Consider the following 19,277-nt stretch of genomic DNA (forward strand, 5'->3'; position numbering starts at 1 on the left):
TCATGCATTTCAGTTTAGAGAAAGAACCATTTGAGACTAGAGTGTAGAGAAAATGTACTATCAATTGTATGATTTACTGAGTTGTATAGATCATGCATGCAATCAGGAACTGGACCTAGTTTGGATTGTGCAGTTTTGGAAGCAATGGATTCCCATTAATATGGGATATTCAGCCATAGGAATTGCGCAAGGAAATAGGGGCTTGGAGAGCTGCAGAATAGGCTAAGGATTTAGCTTGAGCTTGCTTGTGAGCTAAGAGAGTTGAGCATACTTGTGTAGAATTGTCCTGGTGAGAATAAGCTTTGTATCTTCACTCATATTTCTGATATATGAAATATAGATAGTGGGGTTTTGAGTAGTGGCTTTCCCTAGATACATCTTGTGTTATGTGTCCATTGACTTATCTTCTTCTTGTTCTTATTTTTTTAATCGATTTATTGGCTTCTGCTAGTTGAAAGTAGAAGTAGATTCTTGTCCTGTGCTTTAGTAAATTGCATGAGCTTGTGAATCTATAGGATTTTCTACATGGTATCAGAGTTGAGAACAATATACTATAGGAGATTTCAAAGTTTTGAGTTTTGGATTACAGGTGAAATTCGAATTTGCAATACATACTTCTGGATTGACAGATGGCGTTCTATGGTTTGCGGCTCAAGTATGCCTTGGAAGGCAACTCAAATTTTATATCCTGGAGGGATAGAATGGAAGCTGTGCTAGAGGATAATGGCTTGAAGGAATTTGTTGATCAAGAAGTTCCTAAGCCAACAACATCAGATGCACAGAATTCGGACGAATGGAAGAAGTGTGTGGTGAAGGCAAGGCAGATAATCCTTGAGGGAGTTCGAGACCAAATTGTCTTGGGTCTCCATGGCATGGAAACTTTGTATGCTATGTGGAAAGAATTGACAGACTTATATCAGAATAGAAGTGACCAAAGGAAATTGGCACTGAAGGAAAAACTTTAAAAAATCAAAATGGAGAAAGGCAAGACTATTCTAAAATACTTGACCAAGTTCACTCAATGTCGTGATGAACTTGGAAGTGTTGGAATCATAATTGTCGAGGATGATATGGTGAGTCTTTCTCTTCTAGGACTCACAAAGAGTTGGCATAGTTATTAGGACTCTGTTAATGGTCAAGAGAAGATGTCAGATTGGGAATTACTGTGGTCAGATTTGATGCAGGAAGAGATCAGGAGGAACACCAAGGATGGCTCTTCATCAAAGACTGATGATGAAGAGAATTGTGCCTTAGCGATTAAGGTGAAGAAGGGGAAAGGGAAATCTTCCCATTCCAAATAGGATTCTTATCATGGAGGTAAGAAGAAAGACATGACTAAATTTAAGTGCTTTCACTGTCACGAGCTAGGCCACTTTGCTACAAATTGTCCACTCAAGAAGTCCAAGAATAATTCCTCAGGAGGAGTGGCAGGTGAGGCTTTGGCCTCACAATTCAAATTGAAGTTTTCCCTCATTGCATGCATGGTTTCATCAATGAGGGTAAGTGTATGGTACTTAGACAGTGGAGCTTCATTCCACATGACTAGAAACAAAGAGTTATTTAGTAACATGGAGGAGAAATATCTCCAGATGAATATCAAGATGGGTGACGACAGAAGTATAATGTTACTAGATTGGGCACTATTACTTTTAAGAGGGAGCATGGGGCTCCACTCACCTTGAAGAATATTATATATGTGCCCGGTCCGGAGAAGAACTTGGTATCCGTTGACATGCTTGAGGATAGAGGCTATGATGTGATCTTCTTGAAAGGAAAGGTGTTCTTTTGACACATAGCTATTGGTTAGGTAAAGAGGATAGGGATTGGGGTGAAGAATCTCTATATGTTGGAGGTAGAGGAGTGTGCTTCTTTGAGCACAAATGCAGAAAGGGTACAGAGTAGAGATGTTGGAAATTTGTGGCACAAGAGATTAGACCACTTGCATCATGGAGCTTTGAAGATATTGCAGCAGATCTCTACCAGTCTTCCCAAAGGTATGCTTGAGCAAGTTGATACATGCAAGGGGTGTACTTTGGGAAAATATACCAAGCCTTCCTTTCACGACAGAGACATTCAAGAAGAGGATATTCTAGAGAGATTCCATTTAGATGTGTGTGGACCATTCTTGACAAAATCCACGGCCAAACATAGGTATTATGTTATATTTTTTGATGATTATTCTCGTAAATGCTGGATAGTTTTCATGCTGAAAAGGGATCAAAGTTTCACAAAGTTGTGTGAGTTTAAAGCATTGGTGGAGAAAGAGTCAGGAAAGAAGGTTAAAGCTCTATGGAGTGATAACGATGGTGAGTATGTCTCAAATGATTTTAAGAACTTCTTTGCAGCGGAAGAAATTAAATAGAGTTGACGGAACCCCATAAACCTCAGCAGAATGGGGTGGCCGAGAGGAAGAGAAAAAGGATAGTAGGGGTAGCGAGGGAAATGTTGCATGATTAGGGCCTACCACTACACTTGTGGGCTGAGGCATGCAACATAATGGTTTATGTTCAGAACCATAGCCCACATCAGATACTTGAGATGAAGACACCAGAGGAGGTTTATTCCAGTAAGAGGCCAGATGTTGGTCACTTCAGGATTTTTGGGTCATCGGTATATTTCCATGTGACCAAAGATGCATGGAAGAAGCTTGATCTGACAGCAAAGTTGGGATATTTGTGGGCTACACTGATACACCTCACAACTATTGGGTGTACTTGCCGACCTATAAGATGATAGTGGTTTGTAGAGATATCAAATTCGATGAGGAGAAGTCCATGCGAGTTTCCCTTGAGAGGGAGATTGAGCTACATGCAGATGAGGAGATTTTATATCCTAAGGTTGAGGAGCCTCAGATTGATGTGGAGCAACCACATGCAAAGGATCTTGGAGTGGAGGCATCGACTCAGGCGGATTCTTCTAGAGAGGGAAGAAAGCGCACCAGATAGGCTGACAGATTGTTGGATGATGCACGGGAGAACGTGGGAACACCCACTTCTCAGCGCAGGCAGAGGAGGTCACCTGAGAGGTACAATGGATACATGGCTCTTATGGGCGAATGTGTTGTGGCAAATCCATCTTCCTTTAAGGAAGCAGTGCAATAGCTAGTTTGGGTTGATGCCATGGTGGAGGAGTATGACTACATAGTTCATAACAGTGTTTGGGATGTGGTCCCGAGACCAGAGGACAAGTCAGTGGTGAGCTCCTGTTGGATTTACAAGGTAAATCAGGCTACATATGGTAGTGTGGAGAAGCATAATGCTAGATTTGTGGCTCGTGGCTTTTCACAGGTAGAGGGGATTGACTATGATGAGACCTTTTCTCCTGTTACAAGGTACTCGTTAATCAGATCTATATTGGCACTATCAACACAGATCGGTTGGAACATACATCAGATGGATGTGAAGACAACCTTCCTTAATGGCATGATTGAGGAAGAGGTGTACATAGAGTAGCCTGAGGGTTTTGAAACCTTTGACTGCGAATCACATGTATGCTGACTGAAGAGAGCGTTATATAGGCTAAAGGAAGCACCTCGTGCTTGGTACACCAGAATATATAGCTACTTCACCAGGTTATCCTTCACGAAGAGTGAAGCGGATGTGAACCTATACCACATAGTGGTGGAAGGTAAGTTGTTGATCATTGTACTTTATGTTGATGATCTTATACTGACAGGTGATGATCAGCTGATCAAATCTTGCAAGGAGGACCTCGAAAGAGAGTTTGAGATGAAGGACATGGAGCTCATGCATTACTTTCTTGGCATGGATATATAGTAAGGAGATAGGGAGTTGTTTGTGTCTCAGGGAAAATATGCCAACAAGATACTTAGGAGATTCCATGTGGAGAGAAACAAACCCATGGAGACTCTTGTAGCAGGTAACTGGAGGAAGGAGGATGTTAATTCAGGGGAAGTACTGGAAGCCATTATTTATAGGCAGCTTGTGGGTTCACTCATTTACTTGGTGAACACACGACCATATATTTCTTATGTAGTTAACCAGCTTAGTCAAGCGATGGTTAGGCCTACCAAGCTATATTGGAAGGTGGAAAATCATGTGTTGAGATACCTCAGGGGCACTTCTCGGTGTGGATTATGGTACAGACGGATAGAGGGAGTGAAGCTTTAAGGCGTCACCAATGTAGATTGGGCAGGGAGTCCATCCGACAAGAAGAGCACATCAGAAGGGATATTCAGTATTGGGTTAGCGGCAGTTTCTTGGTACAGTAGGAAACAAAGATTAGTTGCAATCAGTTCGGCAGAGGTAGAGTACATGGCTGCGAGTCAGGTAGCATGTGAGGCCATCTGGATGAGGAAGATCCTGGTTGGCTTGTTTGGTCAGCATATGGATCCAACTGTGATTTACTGTGATAATCAAAGTTGTATCAGACTCTCTGAAAATCTAGTTTTTCATGATCGGTCCAAGCATATTGATATCTGATATCATCATCTCAAAGATTGAGTATTGAGGCAGGTTGTCTTGTTAGAGTACATTCCCATGTAGGAGCAAGATGCTGGCATTTTGACAAAGGCATTGTCAAGATGTAAATTCGAGTTTCACAGAGACAAGATCGGGGTAGATGATAATCCCTTTCTTGTTGAGAGGGAGTGTTGAGAAATGGCAACAAGAAATTCTAGTTTAATTTTTCCTTGAATTAAAATAAGAATTAAAATCGAATTATATTCTCATAGAAACTTGTAAATAGTTAATTAAGTTTAATTAACTTAATTAGCTTAGGAATTTCGAGTTGGAATTATTTTTGTAGTCATGTGTATGTTTTCCGTAAGTTTTAGGGGTCCAGTATGAGTTTAAATTGAGTTGGAAATTAGATCACTCAGTTTACTGAGTTAAGTTCAGTTAAATTAGTTCTAAATTGTTTTTGGAACTAATAGAGGACTAACAGTCAGTTGGTGCACTAATGCATCCACTAGTGCTACTCCAGTTAACTAAATATTTCCTCATGAGAAACTCATGCATGTCAGTTCAGAGAAAGACCCAGTTGAGACTAGAGTGCAGGGACAATGTACTATTAGTTGTATGATTTACTGAGTTGTATAAATCATGCATGCAATTAGGAACTGGACCTAGTTTGGATTGTGCAGTTTTGGAAGCACTGGATTCCCATTAATATGGGTTATTTAGCCATAGGAATTGCGCAAGGAAATAGGGGCTTGGAGAGCTGCAGAATAGGCTAAGGATTTAGCTTGGGCTTATTTGTGAGCTAAGAGATTTGAACATACTTGTGCATAATTTTTCTAGTGAGAACAAGCTTTGTATCTTCACTCATATTTCTGATATATGAAATACAGATAGTGGGGTTTTGAGCAGTGGCTTTCCCCATATACATCTTGTGTTATATGCCATTGATTTATCTTATTCTTGTTCTTATTATTTTCATAAATCTATTGGCTTCTACTAGTCGAAAGTAGAAGTAGATTCTTGTCCTGTGCTTTAGTAAATTGCATGAGCTTGTGAATCTACAGGATTTTCGACAATTCATCCTCTTGTCAATCTGGAAGGAACAAAATCATTGCATATTTCGTGACAAGAAGCTCCCACTTGCAAACCTGATGGAGGAAATTCACCACCAACTTAAGGAGACAGTCATCAACAAAGGAATTCAAACCTCAGAGGAACAAACCTCCCCTTAGGAAGTGAGAATTCTAAAGTTATTCAACATGGATTACTTGAGAAGTATGAACCACAGATGCAAAGAGTGCCACATAAAGCTGGGCTCTGCAGTGTGGCAGGATCCCCTGTGTTATCACATTGTTTAGTCTAAATATTTTTAAAAGCATTGATAATGGGAGTGTTAGCACCTATTTGTAAAAAAAGTGTTAAAGCAATGACAACAGGAGTGTCAGCGCGAATTTGTAATAAACAGGGTTAAAAGCATTGAAAATGGCAGTGTCAATGTTATTATAGTTTTGAAAATTTAAAATTAGCACTGACAATGACAGTGTCAACTTTATTTCAGTTTTGAAAATTTAAAATTGCGCTAACAACTAGAGTAGCAGCACGAATTTCTGAAGACAGTCAATTAAACTTCGACAACTGGAAAATCAACGCCAAATGCAAAATTCAAACTTTTCATGACCAAAGAAATGCGTCGATGGAATAACATGTTTAATCTCAAGTGTTTCCGGATGGTGGAAGTACTTATATTACCATGAGTTAAAAGTTGTGCAGAGTTAATCATTTGTATTGTTTTATCTGTCAAAGTAAAACAATTGTTATCCCACATTCTTGTAATCAAATCCCACTCCCATATTCATTTCCTGTGTTTCTAGATGGTGGAAGTTATGACACAAGCTCAACAGTCAAAGGGAAAAGGTGGCAAAACATATTTGTTTTTACTTGACAAAAAACTTTTCTTTTTAGACTATTTTTCCTGTAAAAGAAAGTAAATTTGGTGGTGTTTTCTGAAAATTTGGAAATAAATTTTCCAACTCTGAAGGAGTTTTATTTCCAAAATGGACCCATTTAAAAAAACCTCTCTCGGTTTTATAACCGCTATCACCTTTTTGGAGTTTCAAAGGGATCATTGGACCCTATTTTTCAAGGATTCGTGAGGAAAAAGCTCATGGACAGTTGTTGACTTGGATGTCACCTCATCAAATTCGACTTGTTGATCCTTATCTCATGCCATCACTTCAGCAACATCATGATATTTATATGAAGATAGGATTAGGAATTTTCTATATGCATGTATTTGATAAAGTATGTTATTATTTTAGATTTTGTAATTAAGTTTTGTTAGAAACTTGTTTTAGTTTGTAGTTTTTCCTATAAAGAGAGTTTCTAAACAATGAGAGAGGGTTGGGTTTTTAATAAGAAAATTATTGTGCCCTGTGTATTTTCTGAAAGTTTAATAAGAGAACACTAATTCTATAGCAGAGATTCGTGTGTTGAGAGAGTTTGGATATGTGTTTTCCTATTTTTGTTTTCCTTCTATGTTGTCATATGCGTATTCTTCTATGATTGATAAGAGTAAATAAACAGAAATTATATTTACTATGCTTTGTTTATATGATCATTCTGTCACAAATTTCTGACTTATGCTTTAAAGAATTCATCCTTGTGGTGCTCTTATAAGTATATCATCGTCTTCTTATTATGCATTCCATCTCAATAATTTTAAATTTCAGATTATCTCAGCTACCCTACCTCTAAAGGTTTTAGTTTGCCTCCTTGTTAAGCCAATTATTTGACTCCATGCCCAATGGAAATCTATCAAACCCTACCACATTTTTGAAACCCTATTATAGCATATCTAGTCATTGTGTTAAGTACATAACCAGTCATTTTGACTGAGTTATAGAAGGGATCCCCCTTCAAATTGAAAGGGCTAGCTTTCAATTCAAGATATTGGTTAGAGGTTACCTCATTTATTTCCTTCCACATCCATGGATATTTATGAGTGATAACACCCCGGAAGGTTTTTGTAAACTGAAATTTGATGGGGCGTCCAAAAGAAACCCAAGTAAAGCAGGGGTTGGAGTGATCATTCGGAGTTGGACAAGTAAAATTCGAAGATTATACTTCATCAATATGGGACAGGCTTCGAATAATGCAGCAAAATTCCAAGCCCTGGATCATGGGTTGGAAATGCTGCACCAAGTAGGAATGGTGAATGTCATAGTCAAAGGGAATTCTACATTAGCTATTCAAGTGTCACATAGGCTACAATGTGGTGCACATCTAAAAAAAGTCATGAATAATTGATGCCTCGCCCAAATAATCCAAAGGATACAGAGCCACTTGGAGGGGTTGAAAACTGTGGAGTTCATCTTGGTTCGCTGCTTGACTAACACATTGGCAGACATGGTGAAAAATGAAGGGGTGGAGAGTGTTGGGTCACTTACTGAGGTGGTGTGGGAGGACTTGCTAGAGGGTCACCTAAAGGAATACTACCTAATACTGGTAGAACGAGATTACTCCATGTCAGGAAGGAGGGGGGACAGACAAGGGGTGGGCTCAAACGAGGGGAGAGACCCACCTGGCGATATGAATGCATAGTGCTTATTATGGTAAGACAGGTAGTGTCTCTTAGGGAAGAGCGAGGAGGTACGTGTCTATAGTGGATGAAGGGTGTGATGACCGATGTTGGGAAGGAGAGGAACTTGGCTTCAAACGATCGTCTATCGAATAACAACACTAATTGGAAAAGGTGGTGTGAGGAGTGCATGAGTATGAATCCTAGAGGGGAGCAGTAATATAATAGGACTATGGTAATAATGAGCCTACATAGACTGACTGAAGGGGTGAATGAGAAGGAATATGCCCCCAGACACGTACGATTGTACTATAACAACGTCAAAATGCTTAATTTGTCTAAAATAGACAAGGAAGGTGCTCAAAGGATGGGGCAATATGACCTATTATGGATGTTTCCATTATATGAAAAGGTTGGAAGGTGCATAGGATTTATAGAGATATGGTCGAAGGATAGAAGGTGGTTTTGTGGTGAAGGTGAGTTTGTTAGTTTAACAATTAAGGCTTCCAATACTGTGATGGCTAAGGGACACAATACTAGTGGCAGGTCAAGGGGTAGGCCTTGGGTGGAGGTGCAGGGCTCAATGACTGGTAAGGGAATGAAGATGGAGGATGTGGTGAGGTAGGTGACAAAATAATATCATATGATTGTCCTGAAAAAAGGAAAAGAAATTGTGGAAATCTAGGAGAATGAGGTTAGGCACCTGCGTAAGACTATCCTCGATGGAAAAATTGAAGAAGAAATTAATTGGATTATAGACACCGAGAAATCCTGAATGCGGACGAGGGTGTATCATAAAAAAATAGAGACAATGTGGCATATCAAAACCTTAGTGGGGAAGCTGCAGATGGAGGCATATAAGGATAGAACTAGGAGGCAAATGGAGAACTAGCTCCAGTTGAAGGCGATTGAACAAAGGTTAAGAGTTGTAGAAGAATCCCTCAAAATGGTGGCGAATATAGAGAAATTGCAAGATGACATGATATAGGACATGAATAAGATGCTCTCCATCTACTTGAAATATATCCATAACTTGGATATCTCGTTGGGGCAAGAACAAGGAGATATGGCCCGTCTAAGGAAATATTGGGTCAGGGAGGTTACAAGAATAGGCAGTCGTCAATAAGTGGCTCAAGGAGTGGGGGCAACAATAACAACAACTCCAACGATGAGAGAAACACCTGCATCTGAAAGAGGTGTGGCAGAAGCAACACCAATTCCTGCGGTTAAATGATTACGAGTCTGTCCATTTTTATGCTTTGTTTTTTTGTATGGATGCTTAGGCCAAATAATAGTTATTGGGGGGTAATTAGATATGTAGATGCAAAACATGAAGATAATATGATAGAAATATTGCTATTAAGATGTAAATTTATAAATAACAGTAGTAGCAAAGTTAATTTTGTAGATCTGTATAAGGGATACCATAGATAGAAAAAGCTTATAGCATGTCTGGTCAAATGTGTGGTCAAGGCTATATTTTACTGTAGCTGGTCTGGTTTCCAATTTGGCAGGCCAACTGTTTTTGTTGTACTCTACAATTATTCTAGTAATATAAGGCTTCTTTATTGACGTACAAAAAAAAACTAATTAAATTGAAATAAAACATATTAATTTAACTATATACAAAACAATAATAATTTTTTGGAAGCCAAAAAGAAGCAACAATGGAAGCAAAATTGGAAGCCAAATGGGAAGCAAAACTGGAAGCCAAATCAGAAGCCAGACTAGACATATCTCCTGGTGCTAAACCTGGCATTATTTCTGATGCTTGGAAGCAAAAAAAGAAGAAACAATGGAAGACAAATTGGAAGCAAAATTGGAAGTCCATCAAGGCGTAGGATACAGATTCACGGATGACGTTAGGGAGCCAAGGTTAATGCTCTGCTTGCCTAAATGGCACTAGATGCAAAATTGGAAGCAAAATTGGAAGCCACACTATAAGCAAAACTGGAAGAAAAATTGGAAGCCACATTAAAAGCAAAATTGGAAGCCATGCTAGAAGAAAAACTGGAAGAAAATTTGAAAGTGACACTAAAAGAAAAACTGGAAGCAAAATGAGAAGTAAAACTGGACATTAAGCTAGAAGCCAAACCTAGAGCCAAATTAGAAGCAAATCATGGTGCTATTTCTGGTGCTATTCCCAACTCTATTCCTGGTGCTCTTTATGGTATTATTCCAGGCACTATTTACGACGTTATTCTTGGTACTACTTATGACATTATTTCCAGTTAAACTTCTAGCGCAACTCCAGGAAATATTTATGGCGCCATTTCTCTCACTATCTTTCTGACGCTATTTATGATGTTATTTCTGGAGCAATTTACGGTGAAAAATATGGCACTATGATAAACATACCTGGTCACACCCATTTTTGCACCGAGAAAGGTGTCCAATTCTTGAACTGAAAAACACTAAATTTCAACGCTATCTTAGGTGTTATTTTCCTGTTCTATTGTAGTGCATGGCTCTTAGGAGTGACCACATTCTTTTTAACTACCCCACTAAATCATGTTTTGAAAATGCCAAGGTAGTTCTTTGAAGCCTCGATGGAAGGGCCATCAATGGGATAATCTCCGCTTTCTTCGCAAAATTTGCTTATGCTTCCTTGGATATGTGTTTTTTGGAGAGTGAAGCTACGACAGCTTGGAAGGCCGCAAATTCATCCAGCAAAGGGGTAAAAACCCCTTCTGGAGCAGCCATCTCAAGAACGAATCTAGTGTTTTAGCCCCACAGTGACGACATCCTTAATCCCAAATATCTCTAAACCCGAATCAATCGTGAGAAGGCCATCGATCGACAAGCAAAGAGGAAAAAATCAATTTCTACCAAGAAATTCCATAGATGCAGATGGATCTATAGCAAAAACAATCGCAACTGACTTCGACAATAAAAGATCCACAACATAAATTGCACAAAATTTTACTCGAGATCAAGTTGAGGATATGAACTCCAGATTTTTTTTTTCTTGGCTTCTATGAACAGAACTGTAGCGACAATGACTAGGGAAACCCTAGCCACTGTGGAAGCACAACCTCCTCTTTGGCCATCACACTCCCTCATTAAAAAAAGAAAAAATGAAAAGTTAATTTAAATATGTATAAAATTTCAAATGTTTACCATCATATTTTACCAAAAATATTACCTACTTTTATAAATTCATTCCACTATTACATAAAATAAACTAGTACAACCATGTGAATTAAATATTTGATCAATTTCCATGAGCATCAACCCATAATAAGCATCAAAGCACTTACTTTATAATACATCATATTACTAAAATTAAAAAAAAACCATAAAAACTAAATAAAGTAAACTTTATTTAAATAATTTATTATTATTATATAAGTTAAATATATATACATTTGAAAAAACATGAATCAGGGCTCCTATCCATGAATATTTACTTGTAAATTATAAATTTACTTTTTTATCATTATTAATTATAACAAAAAATTAATATATAATTAAATAGATAGACATTTAAAAAAACATGCAACAATATTCTTTTTATAAATATTTACTCTTACTTTACAGTGTTGATTCTTAATTTGTAAATAGGCTTTGTTACAACACTATAGGCCAATACCATAACTTATCAATGCCACATGCTCAAAAAAACAAAACTCACTTCATATAAAACTTGTTCATATGACATTTTTTTAATTAATCAATTTAATTAAAAAAGAAAAAAAAAGACAATTACTTTAATGACAAATCTCAATTTTGATGATTTATGTATACTATTAAAAATATTCTAAGATATTTAATAGAAGTTATATCTTTACTATCCATCTAATAATTATTGATAATTAAATAAAATTTTTAAAAATCTTATTTCAAAATAATTATACCCATTTATATAATTACGCAAATTTACTATAATTAATAAATAAATAATTTTATATTATAATTTATAATATTATATTTCATATAATTATAGTCATGAATGGATATACTATTTTATTACATTTCTCTTTTTCTAAGAGACGCGATATGAACAAAGATACATAAAATAAGTTTCCTTATTAAAAGTTTGGTACATATTGATGTGTTTGCAAAATGTAAATATTTTTTAAACTAGAATAAATTAATATTATTAATTATAATAATATATTTTAAAATAATATTTATGGATCCTGGATAGATAATATATAAAATATGATAAAAATGTAATCTTGTCAATTTTATATATATATATATAGTTATAAAAAAATTAAAATTAAGTAGTATCATTACTTTTTAATATTAATATTAATTAAATATATTTTCTATTTTATCTTTTTATATTAGAAATATCTCTCATTACATTTTTACATTTTAGTATCTTGCTAGAGATCTTGTGAAATATTTTAGTGTTCTTTATTTGAATACGTTCTAGTTGAGTTTTACGTTCTAGTTGAGTTTGTTTATATGTGGAGATTTATTTATTAATGGAAAAAAATTAATATACAATTAGTTAGTCATTAGCGTTAATATTATTTATTTCAATTTGAATTGTGAATAAATTTGATTAATATTATTTGATTAAAAGCTCGTCTTTTTCGGATTTAAGGAAATGGGTTAACAACCCAAGACCTAAAGGTATCTTGCAGGAGTGAAAGCCTACGCGGGTTATTCCAAGTGGCGTGGTTTTCCTTGATAACATTGATGCGATCCACTAACATTTGCGCATAGCAGTCATCCTCACTGTTAGTTTGACAACTAAATTTGATAATTTTTTCCATCTTTTGAAAAAAAATTTACAATTTACAATACAACATATATTCTAATCATAAATCTCTAATAAAAAAATTAAATATATTATATAGGTTTTATCGCTTTCTAATTTACTCCAACCAGAATGGCATATATACACCCATCTACTCCAAGACAATGTCGTGCATTCACTTTTTAATATTAAAATTGCCTTGATAAGTTAAATAAATAATGTAGGAGAATTTACAAAATTACCGATTTATCATGTATTTAAAGACAATGTCGTTCATATTTTTTTTTTTAAGTTAAATAAATAATGTAGAAGAATTTTATGCAATAAATATATAAATATATATAATTTTGTGATTACATGAATGATCATTGGGTTGGGTTGTGTTTCGCGATCTAATTTTGATTATTACTAAATGGTTGATGAAATTATGTGTTTCAAGGGAAAGATTTGAGTTTTAGATCATATACTTTTACACAGCAATTAATACTTTACATTATACTTAATAACAAAATTATTGCCAATTAAATTATGATTAGTTAGAATATTTGAACAAATTTATTAGTTGATATATGTTATTAGGTTCAATAGAAAAAAGTTATAAACCATTATGAACTCTCAAAATTTTAGTTTCAATTTTCATTTTAATTCCAAATCAAAAGACTTTAGAGCATGAAAATTTGAAAATCTTGTCATTCCAGATTTCATTTGAATTCAAAATCGAGACAATTTATTCTCCCACGACAGACTTAGAATCTAAATCCATATTGTAAGCAGGCATTGATCTGCTGTTCTCAGCCAAGGGTGCTCTGTAATTTGAGTAAAATCCCACTGCTCAACAATTATACACAACTCATAAACGAGAACATTTACTATTATGCAAAAGCCTCTCCCGATCTTCCCATTCTAAGCAATGGCTGCCCAGAGGGCGCAAATGGCGACGGTGACTGCCAGGCTTGCCCTGAAACTCTTTGGTCCGCCATTCTGCAATTAAAACAACAAAGAAAAAACCAAAAACCAGTCATCATAATTGAAATAAAGTGTTCAGGAAATGAAATAGACGCAGGAAATCGAAGGGACTGTTACCGGTGAAGGGGAAGGGCTGGGAGTGAAAGAGTCATTATCAGCAGTCTGAGGAGCAAGGGGTGGTGCGGGCGGTGACGGAGCAGGGGCTGGCGGGTGGTGGTGGTGGTGATGGCGGTGACGGTGGTGGTGATGGCGGTGCTTGTGTTTGGTGGGCGCAGGGGCCGGAGCCGGTGGCGGAATCGGGGGCGGAAGCACTGGCGTGGGTGCCGGCGCTGGTGCTTTGGGTTTTGTAGGAGCCGGAGCCGGTGCCGCTACGGGTGGCGCAAGAGGTGTAGGCACTGGCGGCGGTGTAGCCGGAGCTACGGCGGGTGGCGTAGCCACAGGAGGAGCGGAGACAGGAACGGGCACCGCCGGTGGTTTCGCCGGGGCGACGGCCGGAGGCTTAGCTGGAGGAGACGATGTCGGCGGAGGGGCTTTTGACGGTGGCTTTGCGGGAGGCGTGGTGGTGGCCGTGGGCGCTGCGGCCGGAGGCTTAGGTGTCGTGGCGGGTGGTTTGGGAGTGGTGACAGGGGCTGCTGGCGGTGACGTGGGTGGCTTCGGAGCGATGACTGGAGCAACTGGCGTGGTCGTGGGTGGCTTCGGAGCGGTCACTGGAGCAACTGGTGTGGTCGTGGGTGCGGTCGTAGCCGGTGGCGAAATGGTGGCAGTTGCCGGAGATTGGGCCGCTGCTAATGCCAAGACGCTAGCGTTGCTCGCTGCATTGAGTCCCGAGATACCATGAGATTCATCTCTGGGCACCGTAGTGCTTATGATTGTTGTGTTATGACTGGTAGCACTCTCTGCAATGCCTTGCCATACAAATACAAATATGATGCATTTCCACAGAATTCCTCGGTGCCGCGAGTTGAACTCCATTTTCTGTTCTGCATTCACAGAGAACCGAAAACCAGTATTTATAGATTGATATATATGAGCATTTACTAATCATTTAATTTACAACAAAAAATAAATAAATAAATAAACAAAATTCCATCTCTAATTTTTACTCTGAGACTCCTCTGTTTCAGCCCTGCTGCTATGGTTGATGAAGTGATTGAATGGTCGCTCATGTACTTAAATATACTTAGAAAAGAGGCCACTCATGAAAGGTCTGCTGTTGCATCCGATCGAATATGCAGCTGAAGTATTTTGGAAATGTGGGAAATTGAAACCATACTTGGCCTTCACGCATTATATATCAGAAGTTACTACCCAAAGAAAGCAAGCCTGCAACTAACGTTGGTTGGCCAGTCTTTGCTTGCGTCTCCATGAATCTCACTGAACTCTGGGTCCACGCTTTTTATTATTTTGTCTCTTCTGTACTTTTCACTTTCAGATACCGGCCCTGCTAAAATTCCCACTAGTTCTTGTTCTTAGGATTTTAGTATTAAATAGTTGTAATTTGTTTTTGTTAATTGTGATTGTTTTGGATTAGTTAGCATTTTGCCTAGGCTAAAAATTTTTATTGTTTAATTAAGGACTAACTCGCATCAATTTAGTTGTAAAACAAGTTGGTGGAAAAAGCTTAAAGAAGTTTAGGAAGAACCAGTGTGTACATTTTGCAGTCTAGGGCTGCGAAATCTGAAAAACCTTTCATTTTGGAATGTGATGAATTCAAAAACATCAGAAAAAGTTATGAGAACATCTTAGCATTAGTTTCTTGACATTGTCTTTTTAGCGAGGGAAAAACCTTTCATTTTGGAATGTGATGAATTCAAAAACATCAGAAAAAGTTATGAGAACATCTTAGCATTAGTTTCTTGACATTGTCTTTTTAGCGAGGGGATTGTTGGAAGGTTGGGCCTGTGCATCATCAATTTAACTTGAAAAAGGATTGAATTGCAAAAAGCCAAAAACAAGAAACTAATGATCTCATAGACCTTAAAATATCATTCCATCAGTTAAAAAATTTACTATTAAACAGAGTTGTGGATTTTTTTTGGAAATTGTGATTGTTTTGAATTAGGATCTCTTAGAAAAAAATTGTAATTTTTTTATTATTTAAAATGTATTAATTTAATTTATTGAATTTTTTCCTTATTTAAAATACATCAATTTAATATATTGACAAATTTTAGATTATTCAAACCAACATAATTTAATCAAATAAATTTGTATATTTCAAATATAATTGACTAAAATATATTATAAAAAAACACTAAAATAAAAGAATTAAACTACAACTTATTATAACATAACCAAGAATTGTGATTTTCAAATTTCCATTAAAATCTATTCAAAAATAAGTTTTAATTATAGCAAAGTTAGGAAAGTTCTATAAATTTATGTAGATAGAGGTTTTATAGATTTTCATTCTGATTCAGTGATGTTTATGAAGAATTTGTTCTTTCGTTTAAAGGTGATTTTCAAATTTCCATTAAAATCCATTCAAAAACGAATTTTAATTATAGCAAAAGTTTTATAAATTTATATTGATAGAGGTTTTATAGATTTCCGTTCTAGTTAAAATGAATTTTAATTATAGAAAAGTTTTATAAATTTATATAGATACAAGTTTTATAGATTTTCAGTTTTAGTTAAGTGGTGTTTATAAAGAACTTGGTCTTCTGTTTAAGGTAACAATTTAATCAAAATTGTATTAAAAAATAATACAACCTATAATTAATAAATTTAATTAAATAAAATGTAGTAATGATTTAATGAACCGTTGCACCTAGCGTGCATGCTATGACGGCTGGGGCGGATGGCTTTCGCTTCCCCAGCCGAGTTCGAACCCTGCGGAGGTCCCCCTTTCAGCGATATGTGATGGCTTTGCCGTATCTGCCGGCTTCGGCCGTATTCTGACTGGCTTCGGCCGTATTCTGCCTGGCTTCGGCCGTATTCTGACTGGCTTCGGCCATATTGTAATCATGAGGGCTTCTGCCATATATAGATTTTCTCTCTGAAAAAAAAAAATGATTTAATGAACCGTTACGAAGCATCAAATAAATTAATTTGTAATTAAATGTTCATAAATTTTAAAGAATTAAATTAACTTAAATATTTGTAAACTAGATCTTGTGATCAATTGTAATGCTTTGGTGTTCTTCTTCATATTGTTTAAAGGTTATCCCTAAGTAGATGTTGGTTTCATGCAAGTTCTTTGTACTTTATATGCCCGCAAGGATTTAAAGTATAATATATAATGTTGGTATCAATTTTTAAATGAGAAAAGGACTTTTTAACATGCGAAAGATCGAGTACGGTAACCAGTCATTTCTTCTAAATATTTATATTCAATTTTGATGTCGATTTTGTTATTAAGGAGAAGTAATTTGGGAATTTTCTAATTATTTTTCCGAGATAAGAGTTATTTTCTCTCCCTATCCAATGTTGTTGTTGTGAATTGGTGTAAATTATCTGAAGAAAAAAATAACTAATATAAATTATTTTTTATAATAAATTATTTTTTAATATATATATATATATATATAATATTTAAATGTTAAATAATAATAGTTTGAGTGGTAATTAGTGATTTTAATTCTTTTTTTATTTTGAATATTTTTGTGTGGCAAAAATTTAAACATGTTGAAATTTATGATGATTTTAAAGGGAGTGGTAATTTTTAGCATGGTGGGGGGAGTCTACTCCTTGGGCCAAAGATATCCCCTACGACTTGAAACTGGATGGAGGGGATAACATCCCATTATGCCAACTACTAGGTTATCCCACAAGGAGACAATAACTTACCAAGATTAGTTGGGTGAGGTTTGGATTCAAAATAAGTTGGTTGCCACTATAAGCTCTAAGTTAATACCAACAACACATAAGCTAGCTTCTAATAGGTAACTTACGACTTAGTAGGTCAATGTGTCCAAAGACAAACACATAAGGGGAGTCTCACTTGCAAGGGAGTATCTACTCTTTTAGTTTTATCACAACATGCCAACATGTCATTTGTGGGAATTGAATTAGAAGCAGAGGAGGAAAAATTGTCCTCCAACCACGCAAGCTATAAACCCTTAACAAATATTCAAAATCCAATATATTTTTTTAATACCATGGAGCTGCCACTATTTTAATACCAGGATGAATTGGTAACTCTTTGGAGATGCCACTATAACACTATGAGTATATCCAATAGTCGTGAGTCAAATATACCAAGAACATCTAATAGGTAACTTATGACTTAACAAGGGTCAAGGTGTCCAAACACACACACATAAGGGGAGTCCCACTTGAAAAGGAGTATCTACTTTTTTAGCCTTATCACAACAAGCCACATGTCATTTGTGGGAGTTGAATTAGAAGGGGAGGAGAGCAAACCATCCTCCAACCATCCAAGCTATAAACCCTCAACAAATACTCAAAATCACACACACACACATATATTCCATACTGTGAATCTACCACTATTTTAAGACCATGTTGAATCTATAACTCGTTGGAGCTACCACTATAACACCAAGGGGAGGAGAACAAGCAATCGTCCAACCACCCAAGCTATAAACCCTCAACAAATACTCAAAATCTCTCTCTCACACACACATAATACCATGGAGTTGCCACTCTTTTAATACCATGTTAAATCCGTTACTCGTTAGAGTTGCCGCTATAACACCAAGAGTATATCTAATGGTCGTAAGCCAGATATACCGAGAATTTATGTATTATCACTATAACACCAAGAATATATCCAACGATTGTAGGCCATATATACCAAGAATTTATGATTTAACAAGAGTCAAGACTCCACTAGGGTGGGGAGCCTATGCCTTGAGCGTTATCACAATGAGCCAAAAATGTCTCCTATAAAATTTGAAACCGGGTAAAAAGATAGTATCCCATTGTGCCAACCACTCTAAAAATCAAAATCCAATATTAATATTAACTTTTAGAAGAAAAATAAAACATACCCTTCCTTTCCATACCTAAAAAAATAATTACTCACCAATTAATTTTTCTAAATACCTAATTAAGAGTCCAATCCATATTGAAGCTTGTGATCCTCAATGTGCCCCAATCCAATCCATGTTGAAGCTTGTGATCCTCAATGTGCCCCTAAGATATTTTTCCTTAATAGTTTGAATGGGAGTTAAAGGTAATCCCAAACCTTCCATTTTTCCTTAATAGTTTGAATGGGAGTTAAAGGTAATCCCAAACCTTCTATGGAATATATATTCTCAAGAAATGGGGTTAATCTATAGGGAGAGAAGATGAGAACCATCCAGATAGAGCAAGGTATTCGTCAGATCAACAATATCTTATCTTAAATAAATAATCATAACTTAATAAAGTCAAAATTAGTCGTTTAATGAGGGAAGATTGAAACGGTTATATCTATTTTACTTTTGTGTTGGGGTGGAGGGTGTTGCGTTTGAAGGTCGAAAATAGTATTTAATAATGAGGGAAGATTGAAACGGATATATTTATTTTACTTGTTTGATACTATTTTAGGCCACATGTAAGTTTGGTGCAATAATTTTCTTTTCAAGGGTCATCCGCTTTCACCTTTTTTTTTTAAAGGGAGGAAGGTGATGCTAACCTAAAATAATAGGCT

The 19,277-nt window shown here is 36.3% G+C and overlaps 1 protein-coding gene across 1 annotated transcript; it reads right to left on the reverse strand.

The window, feature by feature from the left end:
* Nucleotides 1–13,382: 13,382 nt before the first annotated feature.
* On the reverse strand, nucleotides 13,383–14,923 carry LOC149258440 (uncharacterized). Its single transcript, XM_089371552.1, has 3 exons — nucleotides 14,782–14,923; nucleotides 13,796–14,658; nucleotides 13,383–13,693 (listed from the first exon to the last, which is right to left on the reverse strand). Exons 2-3 carry the CDS (start codon nucleotides 14,648–14,650, stop codon nucleotides 13,616–13,618), a joined length of 933 nt encoding a protein of 310 aa, XP_089227678.1. The 5' UTR covers nucleotides 14,651–14,658; nucleotides 14,782–14,923; the 3' UTR covers nucleotides 13,383–13,615.
* Between the last annotated feature and the right edge of the window lie 4,354 nt (nucleotides 14,924–19,277).

Source organism: Pinus tabuliformis, chromosome 6, assembly GCF_031772625.1.
Source record: "Pinus tabuliformis cultivar Carrire ecotype Pingquan chromosome 6, CPIR1, whole genome shotgun sequence".
NCBI classification, from domain to species: domain Eukaryota; kingdom Viridiplantae; phylum Streptophyta; class Pinopsida; order Pinales; family Pinaceae; genus Pinus; species Pinus tabuliformis.

Bases quoted from the DNA above. Each gene is read 5' to 3' on its own strand.
- LOC149258440 (XM_089371552.1), bottom strand. From the start codon at position 14,650: ATGGAGTTCAACTCGCGGCACCGAGGAATTCTGTGGAAATGCATCATA. The intron at 13,694-13,795 runs GTAACAGTCCCT...TTTTAATTGCAG, and splicing joins CCAGCCCTTCCCCTTCACCG to AATGGCGGACCAAAGAGTTT.